We start from the raw sequence: 24,583 nt of genomic DNA, 5'->3' as shown, positions 1-24,583 counted from the left end.
ATCAAGTCTGAAAGTGCCAAGAATAGGCTTTTTCAATGAGCTATCAGAAGTCAGCACTTAATAAGTGCCTAAGTTTTGTCAATGACCACAACCATGCCAAAAACCCTATAATCTGCCATTAGTTCCTTTTCCCCCTAAAAACCACACTGGTTTAGTGAATAGTGAACTGTGTCTTAACTTCCACATCCTGCACTTTCACCCTTCAGCAACTACTCTTATGTGGTTCTCGGCCCCCTCCCCTCTCATATTATTGGAACAACGAGAATTCCAGGGTTAACCAGAGTTATTCATCTTTTTGGTGCCGCTGACCCCTTTGGCAGTATGGTGAAGCCTAAGGACTCTTTGTTAGATCGATAGAGAGATAGGGGAGACGACAGATAAGATGAAATCGACAGAACCTTATATTATAGATATATATAGTTAATTATTTATATAATTATAGATACAGATAGCTAATACAATGGACAAATGACTTATGGATAGGGCAGATAAATGATAGACGGCTAGATTCTATTTCTATTATATATATATATATAATAAATCTATTATTAAATATATAAAAATATATAATAATAATAAAATAATAAACAATAAATATAAAAATAAATAATAAATAAATAAATATAATAATAATCTGTATCTATAATATAAATGACAAATGGTATGTATGGATGATAGGACAGATTATAGAGGGATAGGATATTTAGATAGATAGACGATATAGATAAGATTAGAGACACTAGACAATATGTACTGCATTTATATTAGAAGAAACTCAATCCTCTCCAGGAGACGAAAGCCTGCTTCCTCCTCCCCTCCCACTTCCCCGGGGCACTGACGGCCACACAGGGCAGCTCTCGGGGGTGCGTCCGCCCGCTCGCAGGCGGGCTCCTTCCCACGCTGGGCGGCCAGGCGGCGTTTTCCCACGCTCGGCACACGTGACCGCTACCCCCTTCCCCAAACGCCTAGGCCAGACCCAGAGACCCGAGAAAATGATAATGATCGCGATGACGAAGGAGATGACGCCGACGCCTCCCGGGCTCGCTCAGGCCCCACGCGGGGCGTGTGAGGCATTTGCACACGCGCACAAATCCGTATACAGACACACGCGCGCGCGACACTGTCCCTCCTGGTGGGGCGCGCGGAACGCCCCCACCCTCTGGCCCCTCGCGCGCATCCGCGAGCGCACCCGCCACAGCAGCTCCCGCAGCCCCGGCCGCCCTTCCCCCTCACCTACCTGCGCCCCTTCCCCCCAGGCCAGGCACCTCCCCGACCGGGCACCCCAGCAACGCCCTCCCCCCTCCGTCCCTTTCTCCTAGGGCGGCGTGCAGAGGTCGCGGCGGAGCCCAGGACCGTGCGAACATGGCGCTTATCCCCTGCCAGGTGCTGCGAGTGGCCATCCTGCTGTCCTACTGCTCCATCCTGTGCAACTACAAAGCCATTGAGATGCCCGCGCACAAGACCTACGGAGGCAGCTGGAAGTTCCTGACGTTCATAGACTTGGTAAGGCCTCCCGCCCCTGTGTGTGTGTGTGTGTGTGTGTGTGGGCGCGTGATCCCCTCCAGCACACCTCTCCCAACCCAGACTTTCTCAGCTGCCATTAACATCTCCGACCTTCCTTCCACCACCTGGTGGGGGAAGTAGAGGGGGAGGGATCTTGGGAGGGGGAGACGCAGCTCTCGGATCCTTAGAGGCGGAGCGGCAGGTTTTCCTTCCCCCTTTTTTATATTCTCCTCCCCTCCCCTCCCTTCCTTTCTCTTCCATTTGAACTGCTGGAGGCTTTCATGACCTTGACTGTGAAATTGGCTTTCTGCTCTGTCTGACCCCACCGCCCCCTAATTGATCTCGAGGGGACCAACTGAGCAATATTGTGACTCATGTGATCCTCACTTTCTCCAGAATAGGAGAATCAGCACGAAGGGAGAGCAGAAAACACAGTGAAATACCTTTTCCCCTCTTCCATCCCCCATCTCAGAGTTTTTAAACTTTTGAAGAGAGACTTTTAAAAAGATTCCTTCCAAGTACTTTAACTCCATATCTTGGATACTTTTACCATCCTGTAGGTTGGAGCAAATTATGTGTATGTAGTAATCTACAAAGAGCTGGATACTTTTACCGTCCTGTAGGTTGGAGCAAATTATGTGTATGTAGTAATCTACAAAGAGCTGGATACTTTTGCCGTCCTATAGGTTGGAGCAGATTATGTGTATGTAGTAATCTACAAAGAGCTGGATACTTTTGCCGTCCTATAGGTTGGAGCAAATTATGTGTATGTAGTAATCTACAAAGAGCTGGATACTTTTGCCGTCCTATAGGTTGGAGCAAATTATGTGTATGTAGTAATCTACAAAGAGCTGGATACTTTTGCCGTCCTATAGGGTTGGAGCAAATTATGTGTATGTAGTAATCTACAAAAAACTGAGTACCTATTTGTCTGGAACATTTTTACTGTCCTTTAAATTGGATCAAATTCTCTTTTTGTAATGGTCTACAGAAAGCTGTCTCCTTTTTTTGGTAGTATCTATTGTAGTCTGGACACTTTCTCGCTATCCTGTTAAGTTGTAGTAAATTATGTATATGTAATAGTCTACAAAAAAGCTGAGTGTCCTCTTTTATAATACCTACTGAAGTCTGGTCCATTCACTCAGAACTGACTTATCTTAAGCAGTTGGGAGCCCCAAGGAAAGTGGGCCTACATGTGTCAGAAAACTAACCCACCTCTCATTGAAGAAACTTCCGGGTGAAAAGTGAAGTGTGTAAATTTGGTTATAAAGTGTTCCTTCTCTGTATATGATTTTTTTTCCTTCTAATTTGAGTATGTATCTGTGTATTTATAAAGCATAATCCAAAAAGCCCAACCCAAATCATAACTTCTCTGTGTTCAAATGAGAAAATGAATGAAAAATTGAAAAAAAGAAATGAAAATTTTCAAGGTCATGAAAAAGTTGGCCACCTAGAGAAGGTTTTGCCTCTAAGCTACCGTGAGGACTTTGTACTCTTTTGAAAATGTAAGTGATATAATATGTAGTTAGTAATCAAAATAAACAAAATTTTTACTTCAGTTCTTAAGCAGATTTGTGGATCCTTTTTGTCTTTAATAATATTGCTTTATTGTTACACTTTTTGGGAAGGTTTTATACGTAAGGTACTTTCCAATCCCTAGAAGATCTCAAAGCTTCCTGTTCACTACATTGCATTGTGTCATTATTGAATGGAAAGCATATTGAGCTATAGCTACTAAAGAAAACTGGGAGAATCCATCCAAACTATACAGACCTCATTTGCTTTGGATTCCTAGTATTAAATTAGGTTGGAACTTGATTGAACATAAGGCATAAATTATTGTGTAACAAAAGTCACTTAATCTACTTCCATCTTTGGAGTGGTTGGGTTGGGAGATCTTTGAGTTCTCTTTCAGCAATAAGATTCTGGCATGGATCTAGTAGTAGGGAATAGAGAAAGGAAAAGAATAAGAAGAAAGACCCAGGACAGAGTTGGGATTGGAATTCAGCACTAGTTAGGAAAAATTCTTAGACTTCTTGGAGCTTTTCATTTAAAATAAGAAAATTTGGATTTGAATTCTCTCTTTGATTTACTATTTGGACAAGTCACTTAATCTCTTCTGGCTTAAATTTCTTCATTTGTAGAATGAACAGATGGTATTCTATAAGTGTGTGTAGCTACTTTCTTTTAATAACACCTACCCTTCCTCCTTTAGTTTTCCTTCTTAACACATTGTTAGAAAAAGTTTTCTCTGCAGATGTAGGCACTATGTACTTGTTCTTTTGTACTTTTGAGAAAATGAAAAGAGTTTAGGACATTATTCAAACATTGCAGTTTTCTGCTATTAAAACTTAGAAAATATAAAGAAGAAAAGGACAAAGAAAGTACTGTAGCTTTGGTGATCTTTCTGTGGTATGATAACCCCATGATTCCTTGAGGATGCTATATTATACTTTTTACTGTATTGCACCAGATGCATTGAATTGAATAGTTAATACTTTCTAGTTGACATAAAGCTATCTAACTGGTGCTTTGTTATTTAGAAAATACTTTCCAGAACAATCTGATTGTCATGGCTTTTGTGCCCATTTACAGATGAAAAAATGAGGTTTGAGAGGTTTAGTGACTGTCAGTAATCACAGGGTTTTTAAATGACATTCCAACTCAGATCAGATAGAATATGATATGGATTTAGTACTTTAAAAATACAAAAAGATGGGAGCAGCTAGTTGATGCAGTTGATAGAACACCAGCCCTGAAGTCAGGAGGACCTAGGTTCAGACATTTTATACTTTCTAGCTGTGTGACCCTGGACAAGTCACTTAACCCCAATTGCCTCAGCAAAAATCAATCAATCAATCAATTTTAAAAAGACAACTAATCTCATTTCTATAGTGGTTTAAGATTTCCAAAATACTTATAATGACCCTTTGAGGCAGAGTAAGTATTATTACCCCCATTTTACAGGTGAGAATACATACCATGGAGATTAAGTAATTTATCCAAGATTATATAGTAAGTGGCAGAGGCTGGGTTTGGAGCTAATAAGTCTTTTGGTTTCAGGTTCAATGCTGCCTCTCAAGAATGATAGAATTGTTCAATCATTTTCAGTTTTGTCCAACTCTTTATGACCCCATTTTGGGTTTTGTTACCAAATATACTATAATGATTTGCCATTTCTTTTTCCAGCTTATATGACAGATGAGGAAACTGAGTCCAAAAAGTGGTTAAGTGACTTAATGAGGGTTGTTGTTGAAGGTCAGATTTGAGCTCACAAAGACAAGTCTTCCTGACGCCAGGTCCAGAATGATAGATAATAATTATATATCCTGCAATATTGGCTATATGGCATAATCATTTTATTGCTCTTTTTATATTTACAGTATGCTATCAAGTCATGTTGATATGAAGCTATTCATTTTTTCCCCTCATTTCAGGTGTGTGTCCTGAGGGCAGTTTTCCTTATGTATACATATCTTTTGTTTTTGTTATAGGGATAATCTTGAACTAGAATTGATTTGAGAAGGTTCCTCTGAAACTCTTTAAAAAAAATACATATGTAAAAATTATTTTTTCTTAATATATTCCATATTTTCAAGAGGAAAAGTAGATCTTTTCAGCTCAAAAACTTGACTGTATGACTCTGGGCAAATTACCTAACCCTGTTTGCCTCAAGTTTCTTCATCTGTAAAATAAGCTGGAGAAGGAAATGACAAGCCATTCTAGTATCTTTGTCAAGAAAACCCAAATGGGGTAACAAAACAACTGAATAGCAACAAATCAGTTTACAGAAAATTGAATTAGTTGTCTTAAGATAAATGTGTTCACTAGGTTATTTGATTTTAGATATTTTTACTGTATTCAGATCTCCTAACTTTCTAGAGTTAGAGCTGATAGTCAAAAATTGAAGATTGTTGGTGGAGGTAATCTTATTCAGTTAATTTCCTCAAGAGTTTTCTTTTTTAGCAGTGAAATGCAGTGAATAGCAGAATTGTGCAGGTACTTCAGGATAAAGTTCCTAATAATTGTAGAAAGTGGTATACAAAAGCCTTTCACCTTGGAAAGTTGTATTTGTATCCCATTGTTTGGGATTTTTTTTCACCATTTTACCCATTTTACACCAGTGAAATAAATTCACTTTTTTCTGTTCTTCTTAGAGTCTAAGATGGAGTCCCTGGGTGACTTTTAGCTGTTACCAAATCACAATTTCTTGTTTATTTGTTTTTCTTTCCCAGCTAATTCCAGAAAGTATCCCCTAAAGAATTGTTGAGAAATGTAACACTGGGCATCAGATATGTGAACATTGAAGTACATTGGGAAACTGAGAAGGATTGGTCAGACAAGTAGGAAGAGAACCAAGTCATGACAGGAAAACTCAAAAGTTTATGTAGGAGAAGAGAATAGTCATCAGCATCAGCTGTACAGCACATAAGCCAATGTGGATAAGCACTGAGGAAAGACCTTCAAATTTGGCAATAAAGAGATCATTGGTAACTGGAGAGAGTGTTGTTTCAGTTGAATTATGAGGTTAGACAGCCAGTTTGAAAGGGACTGAGTAATGAATGGTAGTTTGGTGAAAGTGGAGGCAGTGAATTGTAGATGGCTTTTTCTAGGTGTTTAGTTGTTAAAGGGAAATATTTTGGGTCTATTGAAAGGTTTATTGAAAGTGTTTTGTTTTGTTTTTCCTTAAAGAATGGAGAAAGTTGGACATATTTGTAGGAAGAAGAGAAGGACCTGGCAGATAGGGGAAAGTGGAATCTTTGCTCCAGAAGCAGAGGATTGAGGATACAGCCTGCTGAGGGAAGATGGGACAGGTTAGAATTAAAGGTACATGTAGAGATGGAAAGCGCCGCTCCCTTCCCCCCCCCCCCCCCAATAATCTGTACATTTTATCAGAGTAAAATAAAAACTAAGAAATAGATTTTGAAAAAATTTTTTGTGACCTTTTCCAAGTCTAAAAGCTCAGTCAGTATTGGATTTAGAATAGAACACCTGGATTCAAATCCTAACTGCAACTTGTTAAAAGTGTTACCTTTAGTAAGACATTTCAGTTTTCTCTGGACTCTAAGTTCTTCAAGTCTAAAATTGAGTGGCTGCAAATCCTGAAAATGGAGTCTTTGTTAAAAGAAACATATATTATAGGACAGACAAATGTGGGAATATGTTTAGCTTAATCATTCATATTTGTTATAAAGGTTTTTTCTCCCTTTCTCTCTCTTCTCCCCTCAACCTTATCTCCACTCCGTCCCCCTTCAGTGTAGGATGGAATTGGGAGGGAGAGTGAGGTTGGGATGGTAATTTTTGGGGAAAAAAAAGTCATTGCCCAAGGATTAAAAATAATACCTGCAAAATAGAATAGAATAGGAGCAGCACAGCTTTGAAAGTTACATGTTATATTTATTATGTGTTAAAATAAACAGCAAACTGTATCATATAATAAAGATTTGCAGTTTTACCTACAGTCTTCATTTTCTGTTCTACTTTATAAATGGAAATGCTCATTTTATTTTTTGTGAAGTCCAGGATAAAATAAATAAATAAATAAGAAGATTGAACTAACTGATCCTGAAGATGTCTTTTAGCATTATCTTATATGTATAATACTGTGGGGAATATCAAATGCATTCCTCTTTGACCAGGAGCAGCTGAGTAAAGTTGAATTTACATTATTTTCTATTCTTTCAGTACTAAAAGGGTAATAAAACCATAGCCAGATCATATAATAATAGTGTGGAAAAAGTGAAGTTACATTCAAATTACTTTAGTGACCTGAAAAATCAATCTTTAGAATGTTTCTTTGGCTTTTGAACCATCCCCAGGGTGCCATGTTTTTCCATTTATAATGACAAATATTCCTAAGAAGTAGAATAAAATGCTAAATTTTACATTTGGTTTTTGTTCTTACCATGTAGTAAAATATATCTTAGGTAAGAGTTTATGGCTTGATTTAACATATGTTATAAAACTTCCCAAAGTGAATTTCATTATTCCATTATATAGATGCAGTCATGTTTTCCCTAACAAAACAATAATGTAGTATGTAAAAGAAAAACCATTTAAACAAAAGCTCCCTGGATTAAATTTGGTTCACTTTTGTAAGTGGAATAATCAGAAACAATGGAAGCCTGATGCTGAGTAAAAGGATGTTAATTGATCGGCAGTCTCAAATTAATGCATAGAAAGGAGGAATACATCAACTGTTTTGCAAAATTCATCTTCTTTAGGAGTGTTATTTATGCATCTTCATTAAAACAGGTTCCTTGATATTGAAGAGTTGAGAAAAGAGTTGCTGATTCCCTTTTCTGTTTGCAAATCTTACTGGAATTACAGAGCATCTTTTGGTCATTGGCTGAGGTTTCTTTTTTTTTTTTTTTAAATTTTCCCTTCATTATGTAGGATTTAGGAAAATTGGTTGGTACATTGTAAGGTTTTCATTTGTTTTCCTATAGTCATCTGAAATGTCTTGTTACTCCTAGAAACTGGAACTGGGAAAGCCAGCATAATGATATGATTTTCCATATTGAATTAGATGTTCCTGTAACTAAGGCCTACTTTGAAAAAATCCCCCAGTCTGGTAATCCAGGATAGCATGGAATTCTTCTGAAACATAAGGCTAAATGGCTGTAGGGCTTCTTTGTTCCTTAGAGTAGTATTCTTTTTAAAATGAATAGAATGTTTGGCTCTGAAGTCAGGAGGATCTGAATTCAAATCCATCCTTAGCCAATGCTAGCTGTATGACCCTGGGCAATATACTTAATCCCACTGTCTCAAAAAAAAAAATTGAAGATTTTGATGAGGTTTAGAGTGGTCTAGATTCCTGGTGTAGTGGCTATTAGAGAGTTATTAAGAATCCCCATTAAATTGGCCACAGGTTCTAGGAGTGAAATAATTCACTCATTCCTGAATATTAGTTGCAAAATGAAAGTTTATTGTTAGATAGAAATCAGTTTAACCAGAGACTGACTTCTATAATGGCAGATCTGTGGAAAATAAAGTTTTGCACTGAGAATGCAGTTCTCAGTGGACAGAAAGTCCTGGCAGCTGAGTAAGCTACCGAAGTCCATCTGTAAAGACTTTAGTTGATGGAAGCTCATTATATTGGGTATCTTAGGAGGGGCTGGGAAGCCTGACCAGATCAGAACCAGTGGGGGCTGGGCAGCCCGAGTAAGTCAGAATGGGGCCTGGGACAAGCCTGGATCTCCTATTGGAATTCAAAGGGATGCTTTTGACCAGGCTTTGTAATTGAATGTCTGGTATCCTGAAAAGACAACTTGTCTGGGGAGGATATGCCTCAGCCTGGAGGGGCTGGGAATCTGAAAGGAATCACAGATCAATAGGAAATACAGTTTCTTAAAGGGATCACAACCTGCTTCAATTTGACTTAAGGCTCAACTTGCATGGCATGGAACAAGATGAAGAGATGGGACTCTTGACAGACTTCTAAAATTACATCATATTTGGATTCAGCTTAGAAGATGCTTGAAATTTACTAGGTGCTCAGAAACAGTGAATATTTTAAATTTGTTTTGGGCTGCTTTCATTGATGTGCATTTAATGTTATCCACACGAGAGGAGTTGTTGTAAAAATAACAGTGTAAATTCAAGTACTCTGGAAGTATCTTAATCTCTATCCTTCTGCTTTGTAACTGACCTTTATCTATGTATGCATTCATTTCAAGTTTAAAGTACCTCCTCTTTTTGAAATTCTACCTTATAAAATCCAGTAGGGTTACTCAGTTGTTCACATTTGCTGAGGAGGAAACGGCTGTTTCCACTTGCCCAGTTTCTTAAGGTTTATTTTGAGTAGAATAGCTCCCATATATTCAGGGCTTTCTTTGTAATTTCCTTCTTTCTCCATAAGAAATTGTATCTGTTTTGGTGATGTGTTGGTCTTCCAGATAGATAATGTGAATTACTTCTGTTTAAATTTAGAAGAATTATTTGACTATATTAAAGGTTTGAAAATTTATCAATTCATCCTAATAAATCCATGGTAGTAATTTTATACTTCAGATATTCTCCCCCTTAGAAAATGCAAGTAGGATTCCATTTTAATGAATACTATGATAATGTCTAATTTGATAAAGTAGTGCTCTTCCCTATGGTCTAATAAATTGTCTTTGCTAATTATGGTCAGCTGATATGGATTCAGTGAATTCTGTTGAATGAAGAAAATACTGAGTAAAATTTTTGAAATTTTTGACTTATCATTCTGTTTGGTAAAGTTCTTCTTTTGATAATACATTTATTTATGTACACTCCCTGTATTGGAGAATCTGTATTCAATATTCTTAATAAAATTTCTCACATTTTCCAAAATAATATATTGGTGATTTTTTGGAGTTTATACTTAGTGTTCACAGTAATCTATTTATGGGCTGATGGGAGATATGATTGGATTCTATTAGCTTTATGTAGAGACTAATCTTGAGGTAATGTTGATCGAAGATAAAACTATTTTTGTTCATATCACAGAACAACGTGAAGTGTTTTGCAGGTATTTTAGAAAGCCTACTAGTTGGGGAGATTACAGATTTCCCTATGAAGTAAAACTGCTGTGGTCAAAATAAATTTTAAAACAGGTAAGTATTCATCAATATAGACAGGTATTATATTCTATATATTGTAGTCTTTTTGATTTTGAAACCAATATTCAAATCATTACACTCCACAACTTCTCCTATATGTGATGTTTCCCAAAGTACTACTATCCAACCTCTCTCCTTTTTTTATCCATTCTATTTTTGGGGGAAGGAAGGACAAATGTGTTTCAGAGATATCAACCTGAATTTCATCTCACCAAGTCTGTTAATTGTTAAATGTTCAACGTTAATTTGTCTAGAGGTCTGTAATGGATTTACCTCAGGTATAGATGTTGACGCTTTGCTGTTGAATCATTTCATCTGTGACTTGGACAAAGGCACAGGTAGCATTTTTGTCTAATTTGCAACACCACCAGAAATTTGGGGGAGAGAAAATAATGCAGATAATGCAAGTAAACTAATCAGAATCCAAAAAGATCTTAGCAAGCTAAAGCATTGATATGAATCTTAGTAAGATTCAGGAGAAAATGTAATAAAAGTTCTTAAAACTTGGCTACAAAAAAATCAACCCTGTAAGTACAAAATGAGGGAAGGAATGCTTAGATATCAGTTTAACTGAAAAAGATTCAGTGGTTTTATTGGAGTGCAAGTTCAGTATGTCAGCAGTCTTGTCTGAAAAAGCTAATGTGACCTTGGACTGCATTAAGAGAGGTATAGTGGTAGCTCCATTGTACTCTGCTTTGTCAGAGCTCATCAGCGGTACTGTGTCCAGTTTGGAGCATTACAATTTAAGAAAAAAAGAGTACAGGTTTGATTAAAAGAGTTCGGTATGTTTAGCCTGAAGAAGAGAGAAGACTGATGAAGAGTCATAATTATCTTTAAATATTTGAAGGGCTGTTATAGGGAGGAAGGATTAGACTAATTTTATATGGTCACAGAGGATGAAACCAGTAGCAATGTGAATAAATTTCAAAGAGACAAATTTAGATTTCAGGAAAAAACTTCCTAATAATTAGAACTGTCCAAAAATGGGAATGGCTACCTTAGAAAGTGGTGGGGGAGCAAAGGCTAGAGGACTACTTGAGTATGTTATATTAGGGATTCATTTTATGGATAGGCTGAACATAATCATTGAAGTCTCTTTTAGCTCCAAAATTCTGTGATTTTGTTGTGCCACAGTTTGCCTCAGTTTCTCCAGCATTACAATTTGTGTTACACATACACACACACAGAGCACACACACACTATATTTCAGGTCAAGTTCTAATAGAGCTTTAAATAGTAGTGACATGCCAATGTGGATTTAATGAATTCTGTTGAATGAAAACCTCAGAAAACAATAGTTGAGAGATAGATTTATGTAAGTAGATAGAAACATCAGAAAGTTATCAATACAACAGTTTGAGAAAATAGCACATTTTGTTAAATATATCATATTTAGTCAAGTTATAATAAAAAGGACATTGTTTTAAAGACTGAAAAGCAGCCTTCCCTAATCTGATCCTGGTTTTAGGTCATAGATAATATGGTATAGTAGAAGCAGTAGTGGAGTCAGAGAATCTAAGTTCAAATTCTGCCTGTGATTGTGATGCTTGCTGCTTGAAGGAATGCGATGGGGTTTCTTCCATCTCTATATCTGTGAGCCTAGCAACTTTTCTTTCATGTAAATAAATGTAAATATAATATAAATTATAATATAAAATAACATACAATCACAATTTGTCCTTTCTATAAATTAACTTATAAGAGTTCAAGATACATCCAGAATTTCATAAAGAAATTAGGTAGAATTATAGAATATAGAGTGGATGAGGGTATGGTTTACAGAATCACAGATTTTAAGTGGGAGGGACTGTAGGGGCAATCTCTTCCAACCTTCTTATTGTAGAGAAAGTTAACTAGGGAGGAGGGGGAAGTTAACTAGATGGATTAAGTAATTTACCTAATTGTTATATGGTGGTTATATGGTGGTAAACAACTTCAAGACCTGATTTTAGGGCTGAGGAAATAGATTCTCATCTCAAAATAAACAAAATCTCTTGAAAAAATTTTTATGGGGACATGTTTTCTCATAGCAATCCTATGAGTTAAAAACTACCTGAACTTTACAATTAGAAAATAGACATATCTGGTAGAAAGGTTAAATGATTTGCTGAAGGTTACATAACAAAAGAGCTGAACATGAATAAGTAAAACTTTACTCTTCAGTGGGAACATCTGTTTGAATTAGTGATTCCTTTTTTTCTTTGGCAACTTTCATGTTTTTAGAACCAATGTTCCCCGTCAAATGTTGCCTAGCAGAGAACTTTATTTAATAATAGAGTAGTTATTTTCACTTAATTTACCAAAACAGTAGATTTATGGAAGCTTGTCTTTTCCTTACATTGCATTTTTGTCAGCTATAAACATTTGTCTATTTAGTGCCTTGTTTCATGACTTGTTTCTGGTATTTACTTGCTTATCAAGTAAATGTAAACATTTCATCATAAATATTGCAAAAAAAAGTTCTCAAAATCAGAAAATATTAATTATGTGTTATAGTCAGGCAAATCTATTTAGGATCAAAAGTAGATACTTGTTTGAAAGTTGCCTGTATCAACCATCCTTATACCTGTTTCCCTATTTATTTTTTACTGTAAGTCAAAAAATGAAATAAATTTCTATCAATTACTGATTACACTATAAACTTTAGTTGTTACACAATACAATTGGAATTCCCTCTGTAGATTTAAAAAGAAAGAAAATGTTATTTTACAAGGGAAATGTCAGTTGGTAGTCTTTCTCTGTGTCAAAAATGATGATGCTATTTTAATAGCATTTAATAGAATTGGATTCTGTCAATTGGGGGTCAAGAATATTTATTTCCAATATTGTCTTAAAAGATTCTCATGTCTTTTCTTCTTACATCTTTCCTTCCATTATCTCTTAATTAGAATTGTCAAATAAAATTTGAGTTCAAATAGAGTTCCTGATATGCAGAGACAAAATTTTCAGGAAATAAGTCTACTTTTTTGAGTAGAGATAGTTACAAAATGTGTTCCTAATTTCCCTCTCACCTGAGGAAGGAGAAGAACAGCAAGAGTACAAAAAATAACTTATTTGTGTACTTCATAATATTAATTTAACCATATATAATTTGAAATTATTCAAAAATTTTGTTTTACAGTTTGTTTTTAGCTTTGTTTTTAGCAGTTGTTTGTTAGATCTAGAGTACATTTGATTGCACTGCCCAGCTCGTCATTTTTCTGCCTTTGGGAAATGTGTCAAATTCCATGGAAGTGAGAGCATTAGGACTGCCTCTTTTTTTTTGAATACAAAACCTTTTCCTCATGGGCTTTATCTTTTTATGCCCTTTTCCTTTTCTCCCCTAATCTTTATCCTCAACTTTAGATCTTTTGGTATCGAACACCATTTCTCGGTCAAGTCCTCACATGCCCTCAATAAAACCTTCCAACTCTTTCCCTTTTGTCAGGCCAGCTGCCAAATACCAGTTTGATATTTCACCAGGACATTGTATCTCACAAAGAGACTGTTTGTGGTCTTTCCATATTAGGACACTTGGAGGAAGTGAAAAAGAAAGATTGTAGAATAACTCTGTCTACCTGGGAAAAGGAGTTTTCAGATGTACCCTAAAAAGGTGAATGTGCATTGGGGTGGAGTACCTGAAGAACTGAAAGATCACCATGATGCATTGTTGATATTGTTGATCACATACATGTTAGTCATGCAATAAGCCATAGTAAGGATAAGTGTTATTAACATAGCTTTTGTCCAAAACTTGGACTCATCTTTCCCCTAAACTTTTTACCTCATTACTTCCCTCAATGACTACCTCATTACCATTGAAGATACTATCATCCTTCCAGCCGACCAAGCTCCATTTTAAGTGTCATCTTCTATTCCTCACTTTCTCTCATTTCCAACTCCTTTTATCCAGTTATTTGTCAAGTCTTATTGATTCTACCTTTGTAATATTCCTTATTTATTCCTTTTTCTCTGCTGATGCTGCTGCCACCCTTATCACTTCATACTTGAACAGTTGCTAGAGCCTGGTTGGTTTCCTTGCCTTGAGTCTCTCTTCAACCTAACCCAGCTGTTGATTGATCTTAAAGCATGGATCTGAATCCCTCATATTCATTCAGTTAACTAAACTGTCTTCTCTATTTCCTCTAGAATCTCTTGCTTTTTAAACCACTTTCTAACCTGATCCCTCCCTACATTTCCAATATTTTTATATCTCATTCCCTTGAATGTATTTGATCCAGTGGCATTGTTCTTACTATTCCTTGCATAAAACATTCGATCCCTGGACTGTGCATTTTAGTGACTGCTCTTCCCTCCCCCCCCCCCCGCCCCCAATCCTAGATATAGAAACCTCTACCTCCTAGCCTTCTTTGCTTTCTGCAAGTCTCAGCTGAATCCCTACATTTTGCAAGAAGCCTTTCTTTATCCTCTCTAATCTTTGTGTCTTTCCAATGCTGATTATCTACATTTTAGCCTGTATATAATTTCTGTGTGTTTAGTTTTTACATGTTGTCTCCCCATTAGATTTTTGAGCTCTTTAAGAGAAGATACTGCATTTTGCTTTTGTTTTGTTTTGTTTTTGCCATAGTAGACACTTACTAAATGTGTGTTTGCCTAACCATATCATTTTCCTAATTTACCCATCTAGTAAACTAGCAAAAAGGTTTAAAAAAATGAGGTTAATATAAGATAGGGCTATAGGCAAGATCTAAATGTATCCCATTCTTCTGATGTGAGATTTCTTTCGAAAAAAATAACATCCTATATAATCTGCATCCTTATGCAAGCTGTATTTTTGAGGAAAATGCAACTCATGTATTCAGACAAATGCAGTATCTTTCAGGGAAACTGGAGGGTTCAGAGAAATTAATTTGTTATTATTTTAGAGCTTGAGGGAAACATCTAGTCCATACACCTCCAGTGAGGAAACTCAGACCTAGTGATCAGCCCACAGTTAATAAATAACAACATTTAGATTTTCATCTCTTTAGATTTCACAGTCAGTCTTCTTTCCACTATACTTGCTACCCTAAAAGTAGATCAGGATTAAGAATTTAGAAATACAAATGTCTAAAGGACCTAGATGTTTCTAAAATATATAAAAGAATCCACCATATGAGTGCTAGATGTGATTGTTTGCCCTAATGAGAAATGCCTTTGTGCTAGAGTTGCTGGAGAACCAAAGGAATTAAGGGAGTTCTTTTTAAAGACCAAGAGATCTGTAGCTTGGGGCCAAAGGGGAGATTTCTCACCTATCCAGATATAAAACTCTCTGGAAGTAAATTCTAGGAAGAATTGAGAACCTCACCAGATCTGGAAGTGGTGTTAATCCAAATTTACTGTGGACTAAAAATTTTAATGTTCCAGCCTGAATGGTGTTGAGGTTAGAGAAAGGAGAGAGGGGCAAACTTTCCAGTACACTGTGCCAGTGAAGCCAGTCTGGCTAGACATTAAAAGTTAAAATCAGAAATATGCATTATGTAAACTTAATCATTTCTTGGTTGGTGTGTTTTGTTTTGTTTGTTTCCTTTTAGTTTCCTAGTAAAAGTTCTATTTGAAAATTTTCAACCTTTTCTAGCATGAAAAGGAAAAACAAAAACATTCTTTCATGTATCAGTCAGGGGCTATGGTCCTGTAACCCTGCTCTGAATAACCAGTGGATCTATTGTACTCTAGTGCTTAGGTGTAACTGTGGAAGAGAAAAAAAGCCAAATCCATGTCCCTGGGAGAGCTGATGGAGCCAACTGTGAGTTTAGAATGAGAAGTTGGAGGATTGTAGAATATTAGAGCCAAAAGAATGTTTAGAGTTTATCTAGTCCAATCCGTGTATTTTATATATGTGAATACATATAGGGACTTACCTAAGGCTCTGTGTAGTCCAAATAAGAGAATGACACTAGAATTCATGTCTTTTGTTTCCTAAATCCAGTGTTCCTAGTTTTGCTGATTTCTATCTCTGTGACCATGCCAAAGTTACTTAAATTATCTGGTCCTGAATTTCCTCATCTGTAAATGTGTAAATATAGGTGGCTAAGTGGGTAGAATGCCAGGCTGGGAGTCAGAAAGACCCATTTTTGCAAGTTCAAATTGAGTTGCAGATACTTACTAGCTGTGTTACTTTGGACAACTAACTTAATTCTTCCTTGTTTTCCTTCTCTACAAAATGAGCTGGAGAAGGAAATGGCGGACCACTAAATGACATATAAGATCCCTTTCAGATCTAGACTTGTGATATAGTGTTTAAACCATGTTCTTAGAGAACAGGTTTTTTTTTTTAAACTGGTAATGGAAAGATTATAGATTAATACACAATAAATTTTATAGAAAGCAGACAGGAAAGGTAATCAAAACAGAAAGAAAGCCAAAGGTTGTTTGGTGGTTTTTTGTTTGTTTATTTTATTTCTTTTCATTCTTTCTTACTTGCTTTATTTTCTCAAGTCAATGAGGTGGTACAATGAGGAGAATTCTGTGCCTTGAAGCAGAAAGATGAGTTCAAATGCAGCTTCAGACTTCTATGTGCCAGGCATTTTGCTAGCTTGTGATCTGTTTGTTGCTGGGCAAGTCATTTAATCTCTCTCTGCCTCAGTTCCCTTAACTGAAAATGTGGATAATAATAACACTTATTCCCAGTGTTGTTGTGATTATCATAGTTATAAAGTGCTTAGCACAGTGCTTGATACATAGTGGTGTTTAATAAATTCTTGATTCCTTTTTTTTTTTTCCCAATGTGGAGAGTGGTCAGGAAAAGTAAGAGGGAAAATAAGTGGATTTCTATTGGTTGGAAAAAATTGATTTAAATTTTTTAAAAAAGAAGACTAAACTAAAAAAAAATAATGAAAATAACATGAATAAGCTAAGTATCAAAGATCCATGAGAATAGAATAGAATAATATAATCAGGACTATGAGCAACCTGAGATCTAGTTCAACACTTTCATTGTATAGATGGGGAAAGTGCTGTACAAAAAAGGTAGAATAACTTGCTCAAGGTGAGCTATAAGATGAGTTAATGGCAGAGAACTCTTAGGTTTAAGCAGAAGATTCCCAAAGAGAAAATAAAGATTGAAAGAGAATTGTGTGGTTCAAGCTAAATTACTTATGACCTTTTATGTTTAAATTTCCTTCTTCCAATATCATTGTTTGTACTGCATGCAATTCATGCTACCAAGTAGACCCTTCATAGTGGCAAATTTGTATAAAAAGCATCTTGGCTTTTACTTTTAGAAAAAACTCTGTATAGTTCATAAAATATGGCTGTTTGCTTTGGTTTAGGTTTAAAGATAGTTGGGGGGGAGTGTTTCCATTTAAATGTAGTACTCATTTTATTGTTTTCTCTCAATGTGATATGTATAAGATAAGTGGCATCTGGTCACAACTTTAATTTGTGACACAACAGAAATCATCTTAGAAATGGACAGAAGTTAAGATTAAAATATAATTAGTTATAGAAGACAGATGCAGATCTTAGCAGTTAATGTTAGATCTTAATGTTGCAGTATGTCTTAATCACCTTTAGTACTAAAGACAAAACTCACAGGTCTCTCTTGGTGTCAGAAGTTATTCATGGAGAAAGAGTAAACAATTTGGTAATATTTGAATTGTATATGAAATTTTTAGTTAATTATTAGTTCATTCTTTTCTTTAAAAATTTATTTTTAAGGACATTTTTGTTTCTATATCATTTGTTTGTTTTGAGAAATTAGCTTTTTCCTAGGACACGAGATTTAATCTCTGCTCAGTTACTACCTTGCTGTGTGATATAATGTAAGACACTTTATCTCAGATTTTACATCTGAAAAATAGAAGGATCAATTAAGCAGTCTCTTAAGATCTTTCCCAACTCTCACAGACTTTGAATCTGTAATTATAATTGTGTAATAGGAGTATTGGTTTTATATTCCCAAGGTCTAGATTTGAGTCCCTGCTTCAACACTTGTTAACCATTAGGATCCTGGACACAGAGTCTATTCATATCTCAACCTACAGATCAGAAACCTTAAGTTTAATATTCTCATCTGTAAAATGAGGGTTTTAGTTGTGATACTTTCCTATTTCATAGGGCCATTTGTGAGTATCAAGTGAAATAATGTATTCATAATGCTTTGCAAACTTTAAAGTTTTAGATAAAGTCAGATATTACTGGGTATATTTCCCAGGAAAATGAGGGTATGGGGCTAAATAGAACAGTGTCTCTAAAAATCCTCTCTCATTTTAAAATCCAGTGGTTCTATGACTTAATGGAGATTGACCTTAGGGATAGTAGAGTGTGAGTAGAAAGCATATTTTGGAACGTGGGATACTTTCCTGGAAGGAAGAAGGAAGGTAGAGATTTCAAGGAGATAGGGTGGAGGGAGAATGAAGAGTTAGATGGTAGTGAACAAAATTCTTGAGTATTGAGAAGATTGAAATTCAGATATTTTAGAAAATATTATAAAGAGGATTTAGGGGTTCAGTCTTTATCCTGATCCTGTGAGTTCAGAAGGAAAAAAAAAAGATTATGGCCAGAATTTTTTGAGTAGGAGAATATCACATATGGGATTTACTAAATTCATTTTAACATCCAGAATACTTAATATTAAAACATTCCATTTAAAATAGTCCCTATTGGTATCATGTTGTTGTTTTTTAAATTGCATGCATGCATTTGCAAAATGGAAGTAAATATGTTTGGAAGTAATTTTTAAAGAGAAAATAAGGACATGATCTTCAAAAGTGCCAGTTCAGTCCATTTCTCACATAGTAATACCCTCTTTGAAAAATATAGGGGACTGATAATTGACCTAACTTGATTCATGGAGTTAATTTGAAATTGTATGTAGTAGTAGATGAAATATTTAGTAGTTATTTGTGTTTTCTTAGAAATTAAAACTTTTTGTTAAAGTGTACTTGACCATAACATACTTATTATGGAGTGCAGTGCTATATATTTGTATGTATCACTTTAAGGCTTATCAAGCATTTTCCTCACAACAAACTTTCTTTACAGATGAGGAAAGAGAGATTCAGAAAAATTATTTAACTTAACTGGAGTCATAATATTATAGATTTAGAGCTAGAATCTCTTATGTCACTAGTTTTCTTCTCTCTGTCATAAAAAATTACCTTGTGTATATTCATTTTGTATTTATGTATATGTTGTCTCCCCAATAAAATATTGAGGTCAGACTGCTTCATTTACATGTCTTATCACCAGCACATAGCCTAGTACCTGATACATAGGCACCTGCTAAATGCACATAATTGATCCATGGAAAAGACCCTAACGGTTGTCTAGTCCAATTTCTTCTTATAAATGAACTATGTATGGTCTAGTGAAGATAGATGTTGCAGAGTGAAGATTTGGATCCATATCTTTTGACCCCCAAACCAACTCACACAGCTAGTAAGTCTTAACACATGTATTTGAATCTACATCTAAATTCAAATGTAGTTTTCATACTGCTATACCTCAACACCTCTCTAATATTCAAGAAAAGCAATCTTCAATAAATTTTTATTAAACTCCTATCACATGCCATGCACTTTGCTAAAATCTGGAAATACAAAAGGAGCCAAAAAATAGGTCTGCTGTCAAGGAACTTAGTTAAATGGGGGAGATACTATGCAAACAAATATATGCAAAGCAGTCTATATAAAGTATAAAAAGGAAATAATTAAGAAAGGGAGAGCACTGGAATTAAGAGGAGTTAGGGGAGGTTTCCTGGGATTTTAGATGGGTCTTAAAATAATTCTGAGAAGTCAGTATTTGGAGTAGAGGAAGAAGATTATTCTAAGCCAAAACTAACTCTTAAACTATGGTTTGTGACCTCATGTGGAGTCATATAACTGTGAGGGTTGCAAAATTATGATTTATTATCATAATATCATATAAATATGATAAATAATCACCAATAAATGTTTTATTTATATGCCTATGCACCCAGGATTGTGTAAAAATTTCTTGAGCAAAAAGGGATTATGAGTGGAAAAAGTTTAGAGAATCCTATTCTAGGTTGGGGGATGGGCAGCAGCTATAGAAAAAAAAGCCTGAAGCCAAGAGATTAAGTGTTTTGTTTATAGAATAGACAGGTCAGTGATACTGGATTAAAAAAGTATGTTTTGGAAAGTAAGGTATAAAAACACTAGGAGGAGACTAGTTATAGTTATAACTATATAGGTTATATAGGTTATAAAGGACTTTGAATGCCAAAATAGGCATTTTTGTATGTGATCCCAGATAATTGGGAGCCACTGGAGTTCATTGAATAGAAAGGTGACATCGTAAGACTTTTGATTTAGAAACTTTAGTGACTGATTGGTGTGGGGAGAGATTTGAGTCAAGCACACCCACCAGCAGGTATGGCAGTAATCCAGGCCTAAGGTGATGAGGACCTGTACTAGAGTGGTGGCCTTATCAGAGGAGAAAAATATTCCTTCAGAAGTGATTACTAAAATATGTATGATCATGCTTGGCACTTGAAGGCAGCGCCTAAAACAATTGTGTGTTTTTGATGACACATAAAAATATATTCCTCCAGTTAGCTATTGGCAGGTAAGATATTTGGGCATATCTCATCTGTAATGTGAGATTAAAAGTTGAATTTTTCAAATGAGTCTCAATTGTCATTCATCATACTAATACTTGCTACTAAGAAAATGTAGACTACAAATAATATGACATTTAAGTGTAACTAGTTTAAATACACTTTCAATTGAGAAATACCATGGTGGTGGTGATGGTGTATTACATGCACATTATATATAACTAAGCTTACTGCTATAAGAAATGGAATTGCTCATTTTGGGGGGTTTGTTGCTTATTTTAGGTTATTAAATTACTATTATAATAACACAGACAGGTGTAATTTACTCAATATGGAAACAATATTTTTTTTCTTTTTCCTGGTGGATCAGTCTCCCTCTGCTCTTTTTTGCTTTAAATTCCAAAAGAATTTATTTCTCTGGGAAAGAAAATGAATATATGCTCTATGCTGAGGTAGACTTCTGACTGCCCTTTCTTTACAATTTTTCTTCATTTCTTCATTTTTCTACAACAAGCCACAGCACAATTTAGATCAACTAGAGCTTTGCTGTGAAATGAATTGCCTTGAGAGGTAGTAAGTTCCCCTTCTTTAGAGGTATTCAAGTGAAGGCTAGATGACTTTGAAAGCTTTACTGTAGTGGAAATTCATTGAAATAGATGGCCTCTGTGGTCCCTACCAACTCTTAAATTTCTATGATTGTTTAAGAAAAAACCCTATACATCAAGAGTTAAATTAGTGTGCTAGAGTAAGAAGTTAAGGAGATGAGAGGTTGAAGTATTTGGGGAGGGAGATATGTGGAGAAGAAGATAGAGGGAGGGAGAAAGAAAAGGAGGGAGGAGAGAGAGAAAACCAGGAGGAGGAAGGTAGGAAAGAAAGGTAAAGGAAGCCAAGGAGGGTGAAACAAGATGGATGGAGGGAGATAGAAATATAAAGAGGAAAGAAAGGAAGAAAGAGAATTGACATTTGTGAATGTAAAAAAAAAAAATATGAATCATTGCATACTTAGAAGTGAAATGGCATAGGGAGAAATTTACAGAATAGATAGATAGGGGCTAAAGGCCCCTCCACTTTAGGGAGTGTGGCAGAAGTTGTGTGTATTTATCTGAAAACTAAAGCTGGTCTCAAGATGGGGCTCCTGGGTGAACTCAGGCAGCTTCAGACTGAGTTGAATCTGCTGTCAGTCAGTGGACTATAAGACCTCAAAGAAAATGAAGACATTTAGAAGTTTTAAAAAATCTTTACATACTTATTTTCTTAGGACCGTATTAGCTGGATCAATTTTCTCAAATTGGTTTTAAATGATAAAAGTGTAGATTTTACAGAGACAAAGCAATATGGAAAATTATCTCAAAAAAATGTGTCCACAAGTCTGTCTTTGAGTTGGCAATGTAAATGAAATAGATAATTTAAATTTTAAAAAATCAGTATTACTGAATTATCAACTGAATTTGTTTGTGAAAATAATAAAAACTTTGAGTAGATTGTTTTCTGCCATGAGGATTTGGTAGACATTTGATGTGAGTCTAGGATAATTAAATAGCCATCGTGGACATTTGAAACCACAGTTTGCCACAATTTTATGGTCTTTTAGCTCTTAAAGGAGATGAAAAATTTGTGTGAATCAGAAGGAAGTGGAGGTCAGTTGCTGATGCTGCTAAGTGATTACTGTTATAGGACCAAGAGAAAAGAGATGACTGGAATTGAGGGGGGAGGTTGACAGATTTAAAGGACCACTAGGAGAACATTTGTTGAATAATTGTACTTAATGGAAATATTGACACTGGTGATGCTGATGCTGATTTCCAAACTTATTATTTGTTATGGTCAAACAGATGTTCAGGCTGAAAGAAGGATTAAGCTATTAAATAAGGCTGTTCTTAAGAATATCAGAGGAGATTTTTTTTTTTCAGCAGAATTTGCTAGATATCCTATCATTCCAATATCATTCCATATTTGATGTCAATCCTATTACTAATTTGTGACATCTCGAGACTTGTTTAATATATCTCTCTTCAAACTTAGAAGATAAGATTATAGTAAAGGTTTTTGACCCTTGGTTAACTCATTTACAAAATTTTTATATTCATCCTTATAATATTTACCTTGAAGTATTATTTTAATAATGTTCTCTTTTTTGGGGGGGTGGGGTGTGAGGCAATTGGGATTAAATGACTTGCCCAGGGTCACGCAGTTAGTAAGTAATAAGTGTCTGGGGTTGTATTTGAACTAAGGTCCTCCAGACCAGTGCACTGTGTATTGCACCATCTAGCTGCCCTGAATAATGTAACAAAGTAATTTGTCTTAGGATGTGCTTGCACTCTCTCTCTCTCTCTTTCTTTCTCTCGCTCTCTCTCTCGCTCTCTCTCTCTCTCTCCCTCTGTTTCTCTCGCTCTTGCGCTCGCTCTCTCTCTCTCTCTCTCTCTCTCTCTCTCTCTCTTTCTCTCTCTCTTTCTGTGTGTGTGTGTGTGTGTATCCACAAGAGGAGTTATCCCCATGGTGACCATTGTTCCAGAATCTTGACTTATCTTCCTCTGTCACTACAGTCTTGCTGGGTTTTTGACGCTATGGAATCCCAACTGCCTTTTCACCAGACCCCAGTGTATATATATGAGGGATAATCCATCCTCAACTTGGGGCTTCTAAGGTTTGGATTTTCCTACCATCTGCCCTCTACTTCCATTCTGGATTTCTTGCTGCTAGCCTCATTGATCACATATCCTTTCTTCTCTTAAAATCTTCTTCTTTTAATGCCTCATGTTGTAGTAATTACCACACTATATTAGAGAAAGACATCTCAGTATTCATCTAGTGTAACCTATATCTGAATGAGAATCACCAGCCCCACAAATAATCCTTTAATCCTTGATTGAAGACCTGCAGTAAAGGAGAATCACATTAGTCAGTCAGGAAGCAAACATTTATTATGTGTCTACTATGTGCCAGGCACCATGCTGAGCACTGGGAATGCAAAGAAAGGTATAAGACAACCCTTGGTATCAAGAAGATCAGTCTTCTTGGGGAGACATTGTATAAACAACTCTATACATACAAGTGAAGATAAATTTGAGATAATCAACAGGACTACAGTTCATTTTCCTTTTGTATTGGTTTTTTTTTTTTTGGGGGGGGGTGTGGGTGGGAGACTTTTTCTACCAGCCTCAAACCTATCTCTATTTCTTTCCTTCCATTGTACCCATTTCTGACCTCCTGGGTCACAATAAAACAATTCTTCTCCATCTTCCTCATGATAGCTATTATCATCTTAATCTTATTAGCTACTGGGGTATACCTACTCTAAAGCCTGTATATATAAAATAAGGAGACATGGGAAAGAGCAAAAAAGCAATGGATGGGAGTCAGAGGACTTAAGTCATAGTTTAGCTCAGCCATTTAGTACCTCTATTATTTGGGGGGCAAGTTATCTCGTCGACTACCCAACTCCTTACCTTAAGATAAAATATTCCTCATGATGGCTCTGGTTGAAAGGAAAGTGCTCAAAAAACCTTAGGAATTATACAAATGAGAGTTGTTATATATTGATCAAGCATTGAGGGTCAGAAAAGCATCAGATGCATTGTGAGCAATGAATAGGTATGTTCTCCAAAAAGGCATAAGGCACAAGGGAACCATTAGAGCTTCATCCTTCACCTGCTGTCATATAGAAGCCTAGTAGTTAGGAGAGAGATTTCTTTTTAAAACTAGAGAGGAAGTGTCTTTGCGTACTTGAGTAGGAGGTGTATTTTATTGGCTAGAGGTAAGTGAGGTGCAGTATGTTGTGTCCAGATGGAAGCTTTGGAATATGCTTAAAAGTAGCAGATGTGTGTGGGCAGGAAAACTTCAAGTGTGTTGAAGAGGAGGCTTATTTACTGTCTTTGTTAACCAGGGGTTGAATGGAGACACTAATATGTGTATTTTATATACCTGAAGTACATTCAGTCATTGTAAGACAACTGTTCTAGACAAATATTCTAAACCGGACTTAAACTATCAA

At 35.8% G+C, this 24,583-nt stretch overlaps 1 protein-coding gene across 5 annotated transcripts in view; it reads left to right on the top strand.

Moving 5' to 3' along the window:
- The first annotated feature begins 736 nt into the window (after positions 1-736).
- The window catches only part of AIG1 (androgen induced 1), a 328,968-nt gene continuing 305,121 nt past the window's right edge, over positions 737-24,583 (top strand). The window contains exons 1-2 of one of the 5 annotated variants that reach the window (XR_004233595.1): positions 737-1,503; positions 6,196-6,330. Coding sequence is in view for 3 of the 5 variants with exons in the window: in XM_031964185.1 (XP_031820045.1) it covers positions 993-1,094; positions 1,384-1,503 (222 nt within the window). In the remaining 2 variants the exon portion in view is untranslated. The remainder of the gene's footprint in view (positions 1,504-6,195; positions 6,331-24,583) is intronic. The other 4 variants (XM_031964185.1, XR_004233594.1, XM_031964184.1 and 1 more) reach the window with 4 other exon arrangements.

This window comes from Sarcophilus harrisii, chromosome 4 (genome assembly GCF_902635505.1).
Source record: "Sarcophilus harrisii chromosome 4, mSarHar1.11, whole genome shotgun sequence".
Lineage (NCBI taxonomy): Eukaryota > Metazoa > Chordata > Mammalia > Dasyuromorphia > Dasyuridae > Sarcophilus > Sarcophilus harrisii.
The sequence above is the reverse complement of the archived record's forward strand: the minus strand, read 5'-3'. Positions and strand labels throughout refer to the sequence as shown.